Source organism: Polypterus senegalus, chromosome 10 (assembly GCF_016835505.1).
Source record: "Polypterus senegalus isolate Bchr_013 chromosome 10, ASM1683550v1, whole genome shotgun sequence".
Lineage (NCBI taxonomy): Eukaryota > Metazoa > Chordata > Cladistia > Polypteriformes > Polypteridae > Polypterus > Polypterus senegalus.
The window spans coordinates 33,247,660-33,261,986 of NC_053163.1; the positions used below are offsets into that span (position 1 = coordinate 33,247,660).

The 14,327-nt window shown below is 40.8% G+C and overlaps 1 protein-coding gene across 1 annotated transcript in view; it reads right to left on the minus strand.

The window, feature by feature from the left end:
- The window catches only part of LOC120537050 (zona pellucida sperm-binding protein 4-like), a 75,806-nt gene that overhangs the window by 21,128 nt on the left and 40,351 nt on the right, over positions 1 to 14,327 (minus strand). The window contains exon 8 of the mRNA XM_039765660.1: positions 10,239 to 10,419. Coding sequence (XP_039621594.1) covers positions 10,239 to 10,419 — 181 coding nt within the window. The remainder of the gene's footprint in view (positions 1 to 10,238; positions 10,420 to 14,327) is intronic.

Genomic DNA, 14,327 nt, shown 5'->3' on the forward strand with positions numbered 1-14,327 from the left:
ATTAGCTGTCACATGGGCATGTCAAAGACTGTCATCATACTTAATGGGTCTACATTTCACTTTAAATGACAGACCATAAACCTCTGGTCCCTCTGCTCAGCACTAGGGGCTTGGACGATCTTCCTCCGAGGGTCTTGAGGTTTCGTTTAAGACTGCTATGCTTTACCTTTAACATCATTCATGTGCCAGGAAAGAACCTCGTCACAGCTGATGCCCTGTCTAGAGCACCGCTACCTGGTCCGCCCTCTGCAGGTGAGCTGCAGTTTGAAAAAGAGGTGGAAGTTTTTGTTGACAGTCTGGTGATCAGTCTCCTAGCCTCAGACAGGAAGCTGGAGACTGTAAAGGCACAAAAGAAGATTATGTGTGTAGAAAAGTGATTGAGCACTGTACCACTGGATGGCCAGAGAAATGCCAGCTTGACCCAGACATTAAGCCCTTTTGGCAGCATAGAATGGACTTTCATCTTGCAAACAATCTTCTGATGAAAGGACAGAGATTGGTAATACCACATATCCTCAGAGCAAACATTCTAGAGCGTCTGCATGAAGGCCATCAGGGGATTTCCAAGTGCAGAGCCAGAGCTCGAGTGTCTTGTGCGGTGGCCAGGCATCTCCACAGAGATTGACATATCTCGCAGCTATCCACCATGTGACCAAAAACACAGGGTACAGTCTCACGAACCACAGATACCAACTCAGGTCCCAGACCGCACATGGCAAAAGGTCGGTATGGATCTTTTTGAATGGTCCAAGAGACAATACCTTCTCTTAATAGACTTTTCTCAAGATATATTGAGGTAGTTGAGCTTAAGTGCACTTTGGCTGAAGTCACCGTTAAAGCTATCAAGGAGATCTTTGCAAGACATGGAACCGCAGAGACTGTGGTTTCTGATAACGGGCCACAGTTTTCCTCAGACCTATTCAAAATGTTTGCAATGGAGTATCAGTTCACACATGGTCCTGATCATAGCAGAGCACTACTGGCATACAGAGCCACTCCACTGGAATATGGGTTCTCGCCAGCCCAACTGCTAATGGGGAGAAACCTGCGTACGTCCCTACCCCAACCAACAGCTAAAATGGATCTTCAGTGGCCGGACCTGCTTGCTTTTCGAAAGATGAAGAGGGACGGCGTCAGCAGGCAAAAATATTACAACAGGAGACACAGGTCCAGACCTCTGTCACAACTCACACCTGGACAGAAGGTTTGGATCACTACAGAAGGAACTAGTGGTGCAGTTGTCAGGTCTGCCAGTACTCCCAGATCATATGTGGTAGAAACAGATAGGGGTACTTTCAGGTGAAATAGAAGCCATCTTTGACCCACAGGAACTATTACGAGGTCTGGTCGAATGGTGAAAGCGCCTGACAGAATGGATTTGTGAACTATCAGAGAAAATAACATCGCACAAGTGTTCTAAATCTAAGTGGTTGCATAGGTTTTGCTGTGTGAAAGAAAGCAAAAAAAAAAAAAAAGTGTTCATTATGTGTTGTGAAACGACAACTGTTGTGAAGACGACTAAAGCTTAAAAGGAGGAAGTGTAGTAATAGGACTACTATTCCCATGATGCTTTACAGTATGCCCAGGATGTTGGAGGGTAGGGAACTTCCTGCTTCTTGTTGAATAAACGTATTTCTAAAGTTGCGACTCCGAGTCTCACGTCCTCATTATACAGTAAAGATCGCATTAGCACAAACAAATGGAAATTACTTTGAAAATACAGAACAGCGAAGAGAGGCTGAATATATTATTCCTGTCTAAACTTTAAGTCGGAGACTTGTGGATCGTCTAATTCGTGTTGCCATCAGGGAAAAAGTAGTGTTTCATCCCAATGAAGAGGCGTATCTGCGAGAATTAAGATTTGTTGTTTGGTGAAAGTGAAATCCACATACGCGAGCGGCAGAGACACAAAGTGGCTGGCGCATAGCACAGGTTGCTGGGCTTGGCGAGCAAATCAGGCAAGGCCTAATATTTCAGAATTAAAATGAGTGGCCATTTTGCACAAAAAAAAAAAGGAAGGTTTTTTTTAAATTATTTAAAAGTTTACCATTTTGTGTATGTCATACATGTTAAGACAATCAAATCTTGATAAAGTACATTATATTCATTTCCTGCAAAGTTGTGTTTATGTGAACATTTCTGGGGAAGGGGGTCCATTGCTTTCATTAGGTTCTTAAAGGGGTCCGTGACTCCCAAAAAAAAAAAAGTTAAGAATCACCGATTTAGATTCTGCAAAACGTCATCAAGTTGATAGAAGGTCCCTAAAGTCCCACATTCTCATACTCTTACTTGGCAATTTATTCAATGCACCTATGGTTCTTTGTGTGAAGACAATGGGAGACATTTACTTTTCTAACAGTTCTTGAACTGTTCTTGAAGAGTTCATTCTAAACAGCCTGGACCCACTGCACTAATCCTGCTCACAATCATGTCATTTATTCTCCACTTGCTTAAACTGACAAGACTCAATTCCATGAATATTGGCACACAACTCAACATGCCGTACAATTAACACAATGAGGTTTCTTTCAACTAAATGATTAAGGCTAATTTTTGTGCACGTTACGTAGGGGGAAAAAAAAATGAATTTACAGTCTATTATGAAAGATCTTTTACATTTTAACACAATGTGGAAAGGAGAACTGTCTCAGGTGGTAACTCTGAAAATTGAGTGCCACAAATTTTTCTGTTGTCGGAAGCAAGAGCCAATTCTAGCAGCAAGGCAAGAAATCAACTTGAGGGGCAGCAAATCCATCTAACTGAAAACAGATGCACAAACCCCACACATTTAGTCAAGTAAATAAAAGATTTTACATAACTAGTTCACTGCAAGAATAAAGCTTGTGATCCCTTTATCCTGGGGGGAATATTAAAACAGACATTAAGATTCTTTTTTTTAAAGAAATGAAGGCAATCTGTTTTAATCTTTGCTTTGGCTAAAGTTACTTTTGTCATAGCTCAACACCAGCCTAAACAAATACCAAGTGTTTTTTATAAACAAAAAACTATTGTGGGAATTTGGGATTGACCCATATTAAAATTCCCTCGGACGTTAAAAATCATAAATTATTCACCCATTTGAATATTTTTCACATTGCCCTACAACATTGAATCACAGATTTCATTGAATTCTTTTGACACTGATCAGTCAAAGTGAAAGCAGGTCTCTGAAATCTGACCTAAATCTATAACCTCAAGTACAAAATGATTGTGCAAGTGTTCACCCCCTTCAAGTCAGCATATAGTAGAGGCGGCCAGCTTTGCTGCCAAGGGTGCAAGTCTGTGTGCACAGGTCTCTCCCAGCTTTGCAAGGTGCGGGCTTCTTCCATAATGCATCAGATTCCCTCCCCAGGATTTTCACGCACTGTGGAAGGCTTTTGAAGGTAAAATGAGAGAGAGGGGAATCCTTTGAACAGGACACTACCATCACCACGGTACCCATGGTGGGTATGGTGTGCAGTGTTGGGCTTATGCCAACCTTACCCTGCTGAATTCATAATTTCTATTGTGCCTTCTAGTAAATGCTAGCCATGATGGCATTTTTGGTTTAAATAATTTCCAGTCTATTGCTCCCCATAAATCTGCAGGTGGTAAAGCCCCCACCCTTGTTCTTTGCACAGTCTAAAAATCTGCTGTAGCGTGTCACTTTTAGGTGACAGTGGTCACAGAGGTGACCTCTTGCCCGATTGCTTAGTTTTTTTTGGAGGCCCTGCTCTTGGCAGCTGTTCCATACTCTTTCAGATTCTTAATGAAAGATTTAACTGGACTCCAACTTGGATATTTGTGTCCATCTGACTTTGGCTTTTCCCCCCAGACATGCTTGGAGTATTCTTTTGTCTTCATTTTATAAGTTAGGACCTTTCAGATAAGCTGCATTTATACTGTTCTAGGGTTGCCAGTCGTCCCTTATATACGGGACATGTCCCATATTTGATCATTTTGCCCTGTCCAGTACTGACCTTTCAGGGACATGCAAATGTCTCATATTTAGTTCATTTTCAAATTTCGTAATACAAATATATTGGTACTACCTTCTTACGGTACTTAGTTGTAACTTTATAAGTAATTATACTTTGTTTCAGATTCTCTTGATGAAAATAACCAAATGTAAACGAGGACACAAGTGTTTGCAGCCTGTTTGCAGCTTGTTCAGTTGCTCTGGTTGGCGGAGGGCAGCGACACTCACTGTTTTGCTCTCTAGCCACGCTTGCTGTGCAGTTCTGGATCAGCATTGCAACATACGGTGACTGTCAACAAAAGGTGTTACTACTTGACACGGCCCACTTTTTTTTGGGATCCGAGAGACTGCGTTTGTGTGTTTGTGGAGGGATGGAGAGTTAAGGCAGGTGGGGGAGTCATGTGATCATCTCCCCTCCCATTCACCTCATTTCATTCACTTAATTTCGCTCAGAGCTGAGCTCCACAGCTGACGCGGTCCTGCCGTTTTTTCCTTAGTGTTTAGTCCTCTCTCCTTTACTGATTTACTGTTTATTAGATGCAGTACTTCCTGAATAGTATTTTTTCATTTAGTGTTTCTACTTAGTGTTTGCCATTTTTCCCCCCGTTTCTATTTTTTATGTAACATGTTCACGAATTAGTCAGAGAGAAAAATGTATATATTTTGGCTCCAGGAGGACAACCCAAAAATGGTTGTATATAAAGAAGCTCTATAAGTCGCATGTAGATACATAATTATTCCAACTACAGTTTCTGCAGCAAAGTGCATGTGGTCTGCTAGTAATACACTCACCTAAAGGATTATTAGAACACCATACTAATACGGTGGTTGACTCCCTTTCGCCTTCAGAACTGCCTTAATTCTACGTGGCATTGATTCAACAAGGTGCTGAAAGCATTCTTTAGAAATGTTGGCCCATATTGATAGGATAGCGTCTTGCAGTTGGAGATTTGTGGGATGCACATCCAGGGCACGAAGCTCCCGTTCCACCACATCCCAAAGATGCTCCATTGGGTTGAGATCTGGTGACTGTGGGGGCCATTTTAGTACAGTGAACTCATTGTCATGTTCAAGAAACCAATTTGAAATGATTCAAGCTTTGTGACATGGTGCATTATCCTGCTGGAAGTAGCCATCAGAGGATGGGTACATGGTGGTCATGAAGGGATGGACATGGTCAGAAACAATGCTCAGGTAGCCCGTGACATTTAAACGATGCCCAATTGGCACTAAGGGGCCTAAAGTGTGCCAAGAAAACATCCCCCACACCATTACACCACCACCACCAGCCTGCACAGTGGTAACAAGGCATGATGGATCCATGTTCTCATTCTGTTTACGCCAAATTCTGACTACCATTTGAATGTCTCAACAGAAATCGAGACTCATCAGAACAGGCAACATTTTTCCAGTCTTCAACTGTCCAATTTTGGTGAGCTTGTGCAAATTGTAGCCTCTTTTTCCTATTTGTAGTGGAGATGAGTGGTACCCGGTGGGGTCTTCTGCTGTTGTAGCCCATCCGCCTCAAGGTTGTGCGTGTTGTGGCTTCACAAATGCTTTGCTGCATACCTCGGTTGTAACGAGTGGTTATTTCAGTCAAAGTTGCTCTTCTATCAGCTTGAATCAGTCAGCCCATTCTCCTCTGACCTCTAGCATCAACAAGGCATTTTCGCCCACAGGACTGCCGCATACTGGATGTTTTTCCCTTTTCACACCATTCTTTGTAAACCCTAGAAATGGTTGTGCGTGAAAATCCCAGTAACTGAGCAGATTGTGAAATACTCAGACCGGCCCGTCTGGCACCAACAACCATGCCACGCTCAAAATTGCTTAAATCACCTTTCTTTCCCATTCTGACATTCAGTTTGGAGTTCAGGAGATTGTCTTGACCAGGACCACACCCCTGAATGCATTGAAGCAACTGCCATGTGATTGGTTGATTAGATAATTGCATTAATGAGAAATTGAACAGGTGATCCTAATAATCCTTTAGATGAGTATTTCTCAATTGTCTGTATTAAATAATTTTCAAATGATTTCACTTTTACAGAATTGTTTTCAGCTTGTATTAAATTTTCAAATTTTATTTTTGTTTTACTCATAACCCATTAAAATCCTTGCTACATACACACATATGATTTTAAGAGAGTGTCCCATATTTCGAATCTGGCAACACTAGACTAATCAACTGAAACCCCAGACATGGGATCTCCATTTAACTACTTATGAGACTTCTGAAACCAATGGACTACACCACTGATGAGTTTGGTGTGAAAACTTGACAATTGATTGCATTGTTCCAACTACTTGGACGACTTTACAGAGATCTGTTTATGTTGATATTTGAGTGGACAATTTCCAAAAAGCCAAATTAAATCTACTGTGGTTCAGTGTTGCACAACAAAATGTTGAAACTCCCAAGGGATTTAATACTTTATAGACACTGTCTATTTGCCTTGATCGTCTAGAGCCTTTTCAATATACACTCACACACACAACTTTCTAGCTGGCTCACTCTCTCCATTTTGAAGTCAATGATAACTTGTCAGTCCCAGATTGGTTATTGTCTGGATAGTCTCGAGAACAGGAATGAGTGAGCATAAACTGATGAATGGATAGGACAGTAGCACAGAAGTTAGACTGCTCCCTCATGGCTCCAAAGATCCGATCCGAGTTCAAATGTTCATGTCTAAAGTGTCCCCCACCCCACAAGTACTCCCATTCACCGCACATATTCTAGAGACAGGTTAACTGGTAAATCTATAGCAAGCTGGTGTGTGTGTGTGCGCCCTGTGACCAATGGACCTCCCATCCAGGGTTGAGATGGGACCCTTGTCTTAACCAGGGATTACAAAACTTTGGTAAACCACTAAACAATCCACACACAAAAAGCACCAACCACACAAACCAAATTTGTACCCCCAACTTAAGAGAATCAAATTGCAGAAACTGGTCTCCAGTAATCAATATCCACTTATCTATTCCTTTCAAAAGGCATACTTGGTATGTTAAATTTTATTAACAAATCACAAAAAAAAAAAAAAAAAATGTGGGCTGAATTTAGCCACCAGAAACCATCTGTATGCGGACTATCTGGGATGGGCAATGCCAGTCCTGGAAGGCTGCAGGGTCTCTTTCCAACCCAATTGCTTAATTAGAAACCAATCCTTGCCAGTCTCAGACCTTATTTCTTTTTATCACTAGTCTGCAATGTCAGAATTCCCCACCCTAGGTTATCATCCAAATGATTTTTATTAAACCAAATAGTGCATGATGAATCCAAACTGGTGTAAATGGAAACAAGTTAATGAGTGAGATTTTAAGTATAAAAGTAAGAATGTCACAGAATCAAAACTTTTCAGAAAGTATTTACACTGCTCTCGCGATCCAAACGGTGCACATTGCTCTACCCAGTCCGGTCTCCTGTCCTGTCCACTTGTTTCTACGTACACAACACTTGCAGGGTTAAATGTGCTCAAACAGCCGTGATCTTTTGCTTTAGTTCTCTCTCATCATCCTGAGTTACAAATTCATGTGTCCTGCGCCAAAATAATTTGGATTAAAGCAACTTGCATTTTTTGGTTTGCATCTATTTAACAATTTCAATTTTATGCAAGCTAGGCACATTCATGATACATTGTTATTGATTCGGATCTTCAGAGTCTATCTGAGCAGTCATGGGAACACAAACCCTAAGACTTGCACCTCTACCTCTTATTGCAGGGTTAGTGTCCATAAATTCTGCACTATGCCACTGCATACAAGACTAAACCAAAAAGTGTTGCATATATTTAACCTGCAAGACTAAATTCCTTAGTGACGTATCTGGACTTTATCCATAGTCTTGTTCTTAAAAATGACCAACTAGTAGTCTCCAAGATCAACATTTGATAAAACAGTAATGCGTGGAAGATATGAACAACTTTCATTATTGAACCCATTTAAATCAATTCCATCCATCCATTTGCTGAAGCTGATCAGCTTCAAGTTGGGTTGTAAAGAATCCCAGCATGGTTCAAGTACCCTGGATGAGGCAGAAGACCAAGCACATCCCAACATCCATAATGGCAAACTGAAATGTCATGGAGCCTAATCTGTATGTATTAGGGATGCAGATAGAAACAGTATTCAGAAGCTTTCTGAAAGTCAAGATAATTTAAGTCACGAGAAGCTTGTTATTAAATGAATTGAGAGTTCAAAGCATGGTGCATGCATGGGTGCAAAGCAGGCTGAAAAACCAACAGAACCATAGGGTTGTGTTAAGGAATTCTTTTCCAAATTAGGCGATTGTAGAAATGGTGTCGTTTAGTGATCAGTGCTGGGGCCACTGCTCATCTATATACCAATAAACCAGGAAAAATAGGAACCAAAACAGAACAGAGACTTGGGCAGATGTGGCAGACAGGCCCACCTTGAGGAGGTCATTTAGTTGTGCTAATGAGCCATGCTGTTCCTTGTTGGGTTTTGTGGACATCACACCATATCCCAGACCCCCAGTATTTTCTTCATGAATACACATCTACTATACAACAAAGGTCTGCATGTGCCCAGTTCCTGCAAGCAATCTGATTTGTCAGTTTGGATTTGGTGATGCAATCTAAAGAGAGAAGTGCAAATGTGAGACGCACATGGAATAAAGCCATAGGAGCCACACAATTACCTTCAAAGTCAGGAAGTAAAAAAGCAGTCAGGAGGTGGGCAAGGCACCTTGAATGTGCTCCATCTTAAAATGTTCATGTAAGCCTTGCTTATTTTCAAGAGGTTTAGATTTGTAAGGAATCAAAAGGCACTGAAGGTACACAAAGGGCAAAACAGAATTTAAAAAATTTCATATTATCCGTCTGACAGGTTAACATGGCTAGTAGAAAAGAGATTTGAATACACACAGTTTGAAAGTACACAATGAAAGCTACCGAGAATGCTAGGAGACTTCAGTCTACATCAAGGAAGTGCACAGAAGCAAGCAAGAGACTGGTAGGACAATGTGCCTAAATTAATCACACACTAATGAGGCCTCACCTCGAGTACCATGTTCAGTTTTGGGGTCTACATTACAAAACAAAGCAGTGTTAGAGGAAGTCTAGAGGAGAGCAACTAGTCCGATTCAGGAACTGAGAGGTATGAGCGATTGGCAATGAAGGTGTTCAACCTTATAAGTTCAGTCATGTCGCCTTGTAATATCCATTTCCATAAAGTGTTTAAAATCATGGAAGGAATTTAGCATTAACATTTACTTATTTGACTGTTAGCATTTATCCAAGGAGACTTACATTTGATACAATTGGTTCCATTTCTTTTAGTTTTCCAGTTGGAGCGCAGTCAGGTCATGCGACTTACTCATGGTCATAGTGTCAGTAACGTTACTTGAATCCACAAACTCAAGGTTTGAGGTCCAAAGCCTTAACCAGGACACCACACCGCAAGGGATTACAGCTGTTACTTTAAAACCAACTCTTAAAATGAGGACACACGCAGAGTTTGTGCAAAACAAACATTGGATAGGGAACCACCGACGTAAAAAGTTAGAGTGCATTTAGAAAGGACTTTGGGTGGGGCCTTCAAATCTGAATTTAATGTTATTTTCAGCATTTGTGAGCTAGAGCTGAATGACCTGTCCTTGTCCAGGCTTTTCCAATGTTCTAAAAATGATACCCAAGGAAAACTCAAGGACAATGAAATAACCAAGAGGCTGGATGGTCTTACCAAGAGACCATAGCCATCTCTCAAAGCCTTAGTGCTGTCCAACAACTCTACAGTAAGGATACAAAAGCAAAAGTAGCACAGATGTGTAAACCTTTAAGACTGTTGCAAAGATATCCAAAATAGCTTCATGACAAAAGTTCCATGGTGTGTACCAACCTAACATCCAGCTCGCTAATATTAGCCTTATGCTTTACCATGCAAGTTAAATTCCCACTCCAACTCAGTAGATGAACACATGCAATCAGTTTACTTGCATATTCCGACATTCGAAAGCAAGGCAGGCTTACGTTATTACTCTCAAGTGCATTGGCAGGGCGTTACATAAAACGCTACTGAAGTCCATTGTGCATTGAAAAGTCATCATGCAGCACAAGGTCTCTAAAGCGGCTACTAAGTCAGCTGGCAGACTGAAATCAATACATCACAGATCAATCTCATCAGTGCCATCCAGACTTGGCAAAAAAAAAATTTAACTGTTCATCCCATTTTGTGAATTCACTTCAGTACATATACAATGCAATTTACATAGAAATGAGGGCCAATAAAGCAAATGGTATAATATATAACATGACCTTACCCATTAAACAGCAGAATCCATAGGCTTTCCTTTGTCCTGGGGTAGGCAAAACAGTCCCTCACAACCAATGACAGGCTTGGATCCACAGGTTCAACCAGGCGTACCTCAACAAAAATGGGCTCCCGTAGATGCTGGTGGATGGGAAGGTCATTGGTTTCAAAGAACTCCTGGAATGTGGCATCTAAGAGGAAATGACATAACATGTCAGATGCATAATCTCTGCTTAAAGTGATTCTTGCTACATTCATCCATTTGTTGCACTTTTAACAGAGGACTGCATTGTTGCACCGTAGTTAATGATGCTGCCTAACCACCCCAGAGTCACCATGTGTAGTTGAACCGTTTGAGCACCTGCAGGGGCTTTTCTCCAAGTACTTCAGCATTCTTTTTACATCCCAAGTTATGCAAAATGTGAACAATGAATTGGCACAGTAGGAGTGGATGTGCCCCACCCAGAGATTGCTCACACTCCAGCCAAAGACTGCCAGGATTAGATAGAGCTCTCCTGATGCTGAACTGCAGTAAACATTATGGAGACCTACACTAGACACATTATGGAGACCGGAATAAGCCAGAGCACCTTGTGCTGTGGAGGAGATTCCAGTCCAAAGCAAAGCATACTTTTCAGATCTACGTCACTAAAAGTTTCTATGCTCTGCCCGAGTACACAAGGCCTTCCTTCAACTACTGGTCTACATTTTCACGTCATGACAAGTCCAGGGGCCTAATGCATAAACTGTGCGTATGTACAGAAATGATGCGTAAGAACGTATCCACGTTCAAATCGCAATGTATAAAACCTACACTTGGCGTAAAGCCACGCACTTTTCCACGGTACCTCATGCCTTGTCGTACGCAAGTTCTCCGCTCGGTTTTGCAGACTGGGGGCACCCAGCGTCAAAGCAATGCTACCGTTACTGTGTGGTCATCCTTTAATTTTCCTGACGTGCCTTTATAAGTACACTGAAATTAATCGAATATTGTTTTAGTAAAATGCATCTGATTGTAATTAACCTGTAACAATACAATGGTCCAGGGAATAGCCACAGTATTCCAAATACCATAACTGCTTTACCGTTGTTACTCTCACTGCACCTTTTTTTATTTCTTCTTCGTGCTGCTCCCATTAAGGGTTGCCACAGCGGATCATCTTTTTCCATATTACTCTCACTGCCCCACTAGGAGTATTTATATCATTGTATCTGAGTGGGGAAATCACAGCAGCAGCTGATCGGAAAGAGAAATATCAGTATACAGCATCAAGCCCACCCTGCCTCGGTCACAGCAAAACGTTTCAAAGCCTTTCCTGTACGGACCTCACTGTTCAGAAACAGTTTCTTCCCAAGAACTTTAAACATTCCATCAGTCCATCAAGTGCTCCTTGTAGAACTGTTTGTACTTATAAGTACTATAACCCCACTGTAAACTTGCACTACAGTTATAATATCTCGCAACCTGCGCCACTTTATAAAGCGCGTATTTACATATGATGACGATATCATTTAAGATGAAATGCAGCAAAATATGTTGATTATATAGATAAAACTAACTTCATTTAAATAATCTGTATTGTTAATTAAAACATGGAGGAGGCACGGTTCCGCAGCGCTAGCTAGTTCACGGATTGATCCTATCTCGTGCTGTATTCTTTTTGGGGCTGACGCGACACTGGAAGGATAGATGGACAGAATAATTGAACTTGTACTACAAAGATATTTCAATGTTCCTTAAAAGTTTAAAGAATCGTCGTTGTAAGCTTACAGATGGCTTAACGTCTATTACAGAGCTGATTGTGTGGCGATTGGGTATGTGGAGAAAGAAATTAGAGATTAGTACGTTTTGAAAGAGACAGGACTGCTACAATAATTTCATCGAAGGTCGCGCACAATCACGTACCGCATTCCCATGTTTAATAACATGCTTTAACTCCTATCATGAAAAAGATATCACGTATGCATCTCAGTATTTTAATTATTCAGAGAGCTGTAATATCACAATAGTAATGGATTCTGTGTCCTGCCGGAGAAAGAGAAAGCACGTAGTGATTCACACACAGAGCACATGAAAGATCAAATACAAAACAAAGCATTTAACGTGCTACTTTAGTTACGATCTGATTTGAGAAACTGGTTAAACGATTTTAAGATGAAGTTTATGATGTTCTACTTTAATGACAAAATAAACTACGTAATTAAAGTGAAAATTTCGAGATTGAAGTTGACATTTCGTGCCTTTTTCCTACTGTGTGCCTTTTTTTTCTCTGTACCCTAATAAGCTTTCATATGACACTCAGACGGTGGGCTACAACTCGCCTTTTCACGGCAACTTTGATATGCAACAACTTTCTTTTTTATTTTGGGCACTGTGCGACTATGTCAGGCGATCAGCTTCATTTTATTGTTTATACCACGGTTTAAAACAGCAAACAGTACGTTTTTTCTTTGCCTCCACTTGGTATTCACTGAAATTCTTCCATTTTCCCTCTTGCTTTTGTCATGGTCTTTTCACAGGAGGCTGAGCTTAAGGGTTATTTATATTGATTTGCATATTCAAAGATGCGTAATTCTGGGAGGAGTTGGGGGCGGGACAGAAGGCACGGGCACGAGTGTTACTTTTCACACTGACCGGGATTTATGGAGTGGAAGAACGTGGAAGTTGCAGGAATCTGTGCGTACTGCATCTAGATTTTTCTGTGTGTAAGCACATTTTGGCTTTTGTGCTTACGTCATGTTATAGTGCGAATTCTGCGCACGGCGTTATGCATGAGGCCCCAGGACTCCCAGCAGCAGATGTAACCACTAACACTACAATGTGGCTTATTTGAGAATATTCTCAGACTCTCTCCATGTAGTTCACAGTTGTAGTAGAGTGCATCTTAGCATCATTTAATATAAAGGCAGACACACACTTATCTGGGTTAGTGGATTAATAATTCTCACCTGACCCCATATGTTTGGGATGTGGGAGAGAAAACCAGAGAGGAGAAAAAAAAAAAAAAAATACTGGGAAAGACATACAAACTGCAAATGGGCAACTGTGTGAGATTTAAGCTATAAATGATGAGGTCTCTGAGGTACCAGTAACAAATGTAACCACTGTGTTACAGGATTTACATTTTAAAACAAAAACCATGAATCATTGAGAACACTAAAATAATGATGACAGAAGGTATGAGACAAGAACAGTCTCTTCTACAAAGGCTTAGATTTCAGGAGAACTACTATAGTTGGGTTTTGACCTCCAAGTCGAACAAATCACTAACCAGTGGTTCCCAAACTCGGTCCTGGGGACCCACTGTGGCTGCAGGTTTTGGTTCAAACCAACTCCCATTGTTCATTGGACTCCGCCTAATTAGGCGAGTCATTATGCAGTTTGTGTTTTGGAGTCAATGTAGAAATTACAAACTAAGTTTGGTAGATTTTTATTAAAATGTAATAAGCAGTTATATGGGGAATATGTAGGTTGCTTTTTTTGTTCAAGTCGTTCTCAGTATTTTCAACCAAATTTTCATTTTGCTTTTCAAGGTGTTCGGGTTAGTTAATTGATTATTTACTAATTAGCGAGTCTGACACTGAAGTCGTTGCTGCTTTCATCATCCCGGGTGTCTGCTGTGCTGGTTGTTAAATGTCACTATTAGGGTTAAATGAAGGGATAAAACTACACAGGAAAAGGGGAAAATAGGAAAAGAAAAGTTAAACATTTATAGCTTTAGAAAAAAAATATTTCTAAGTGTCTTAATTTAAAAACCATACTGTTGTGTTTTTTCTGAATGCAGAAGGTGATTAAAAAAGACCAGCTAATTAAAGGAGATCAGTTATCATCATCACCGATTGTGAATCTGGTTGGAACAAAAACCTGCAGCCTCAGCGGGTCCCCAGGACCAAGTTTGGGAACCACTGCACTAAACCATCACACACACACACCTCTCCATTATAATAAAAAAAAAAAAAATCTTGGAAAGAGAGATAAGACGTGACTCTCAGAGACACACTTTCACTTTCCACGAGACAAGACTTTGTGCCAAGAGATTTAACCATGCCCAGGGCCAAAAATGAGTAGATAAAGTACTCTCTAGCTGCAGAGAAAGAT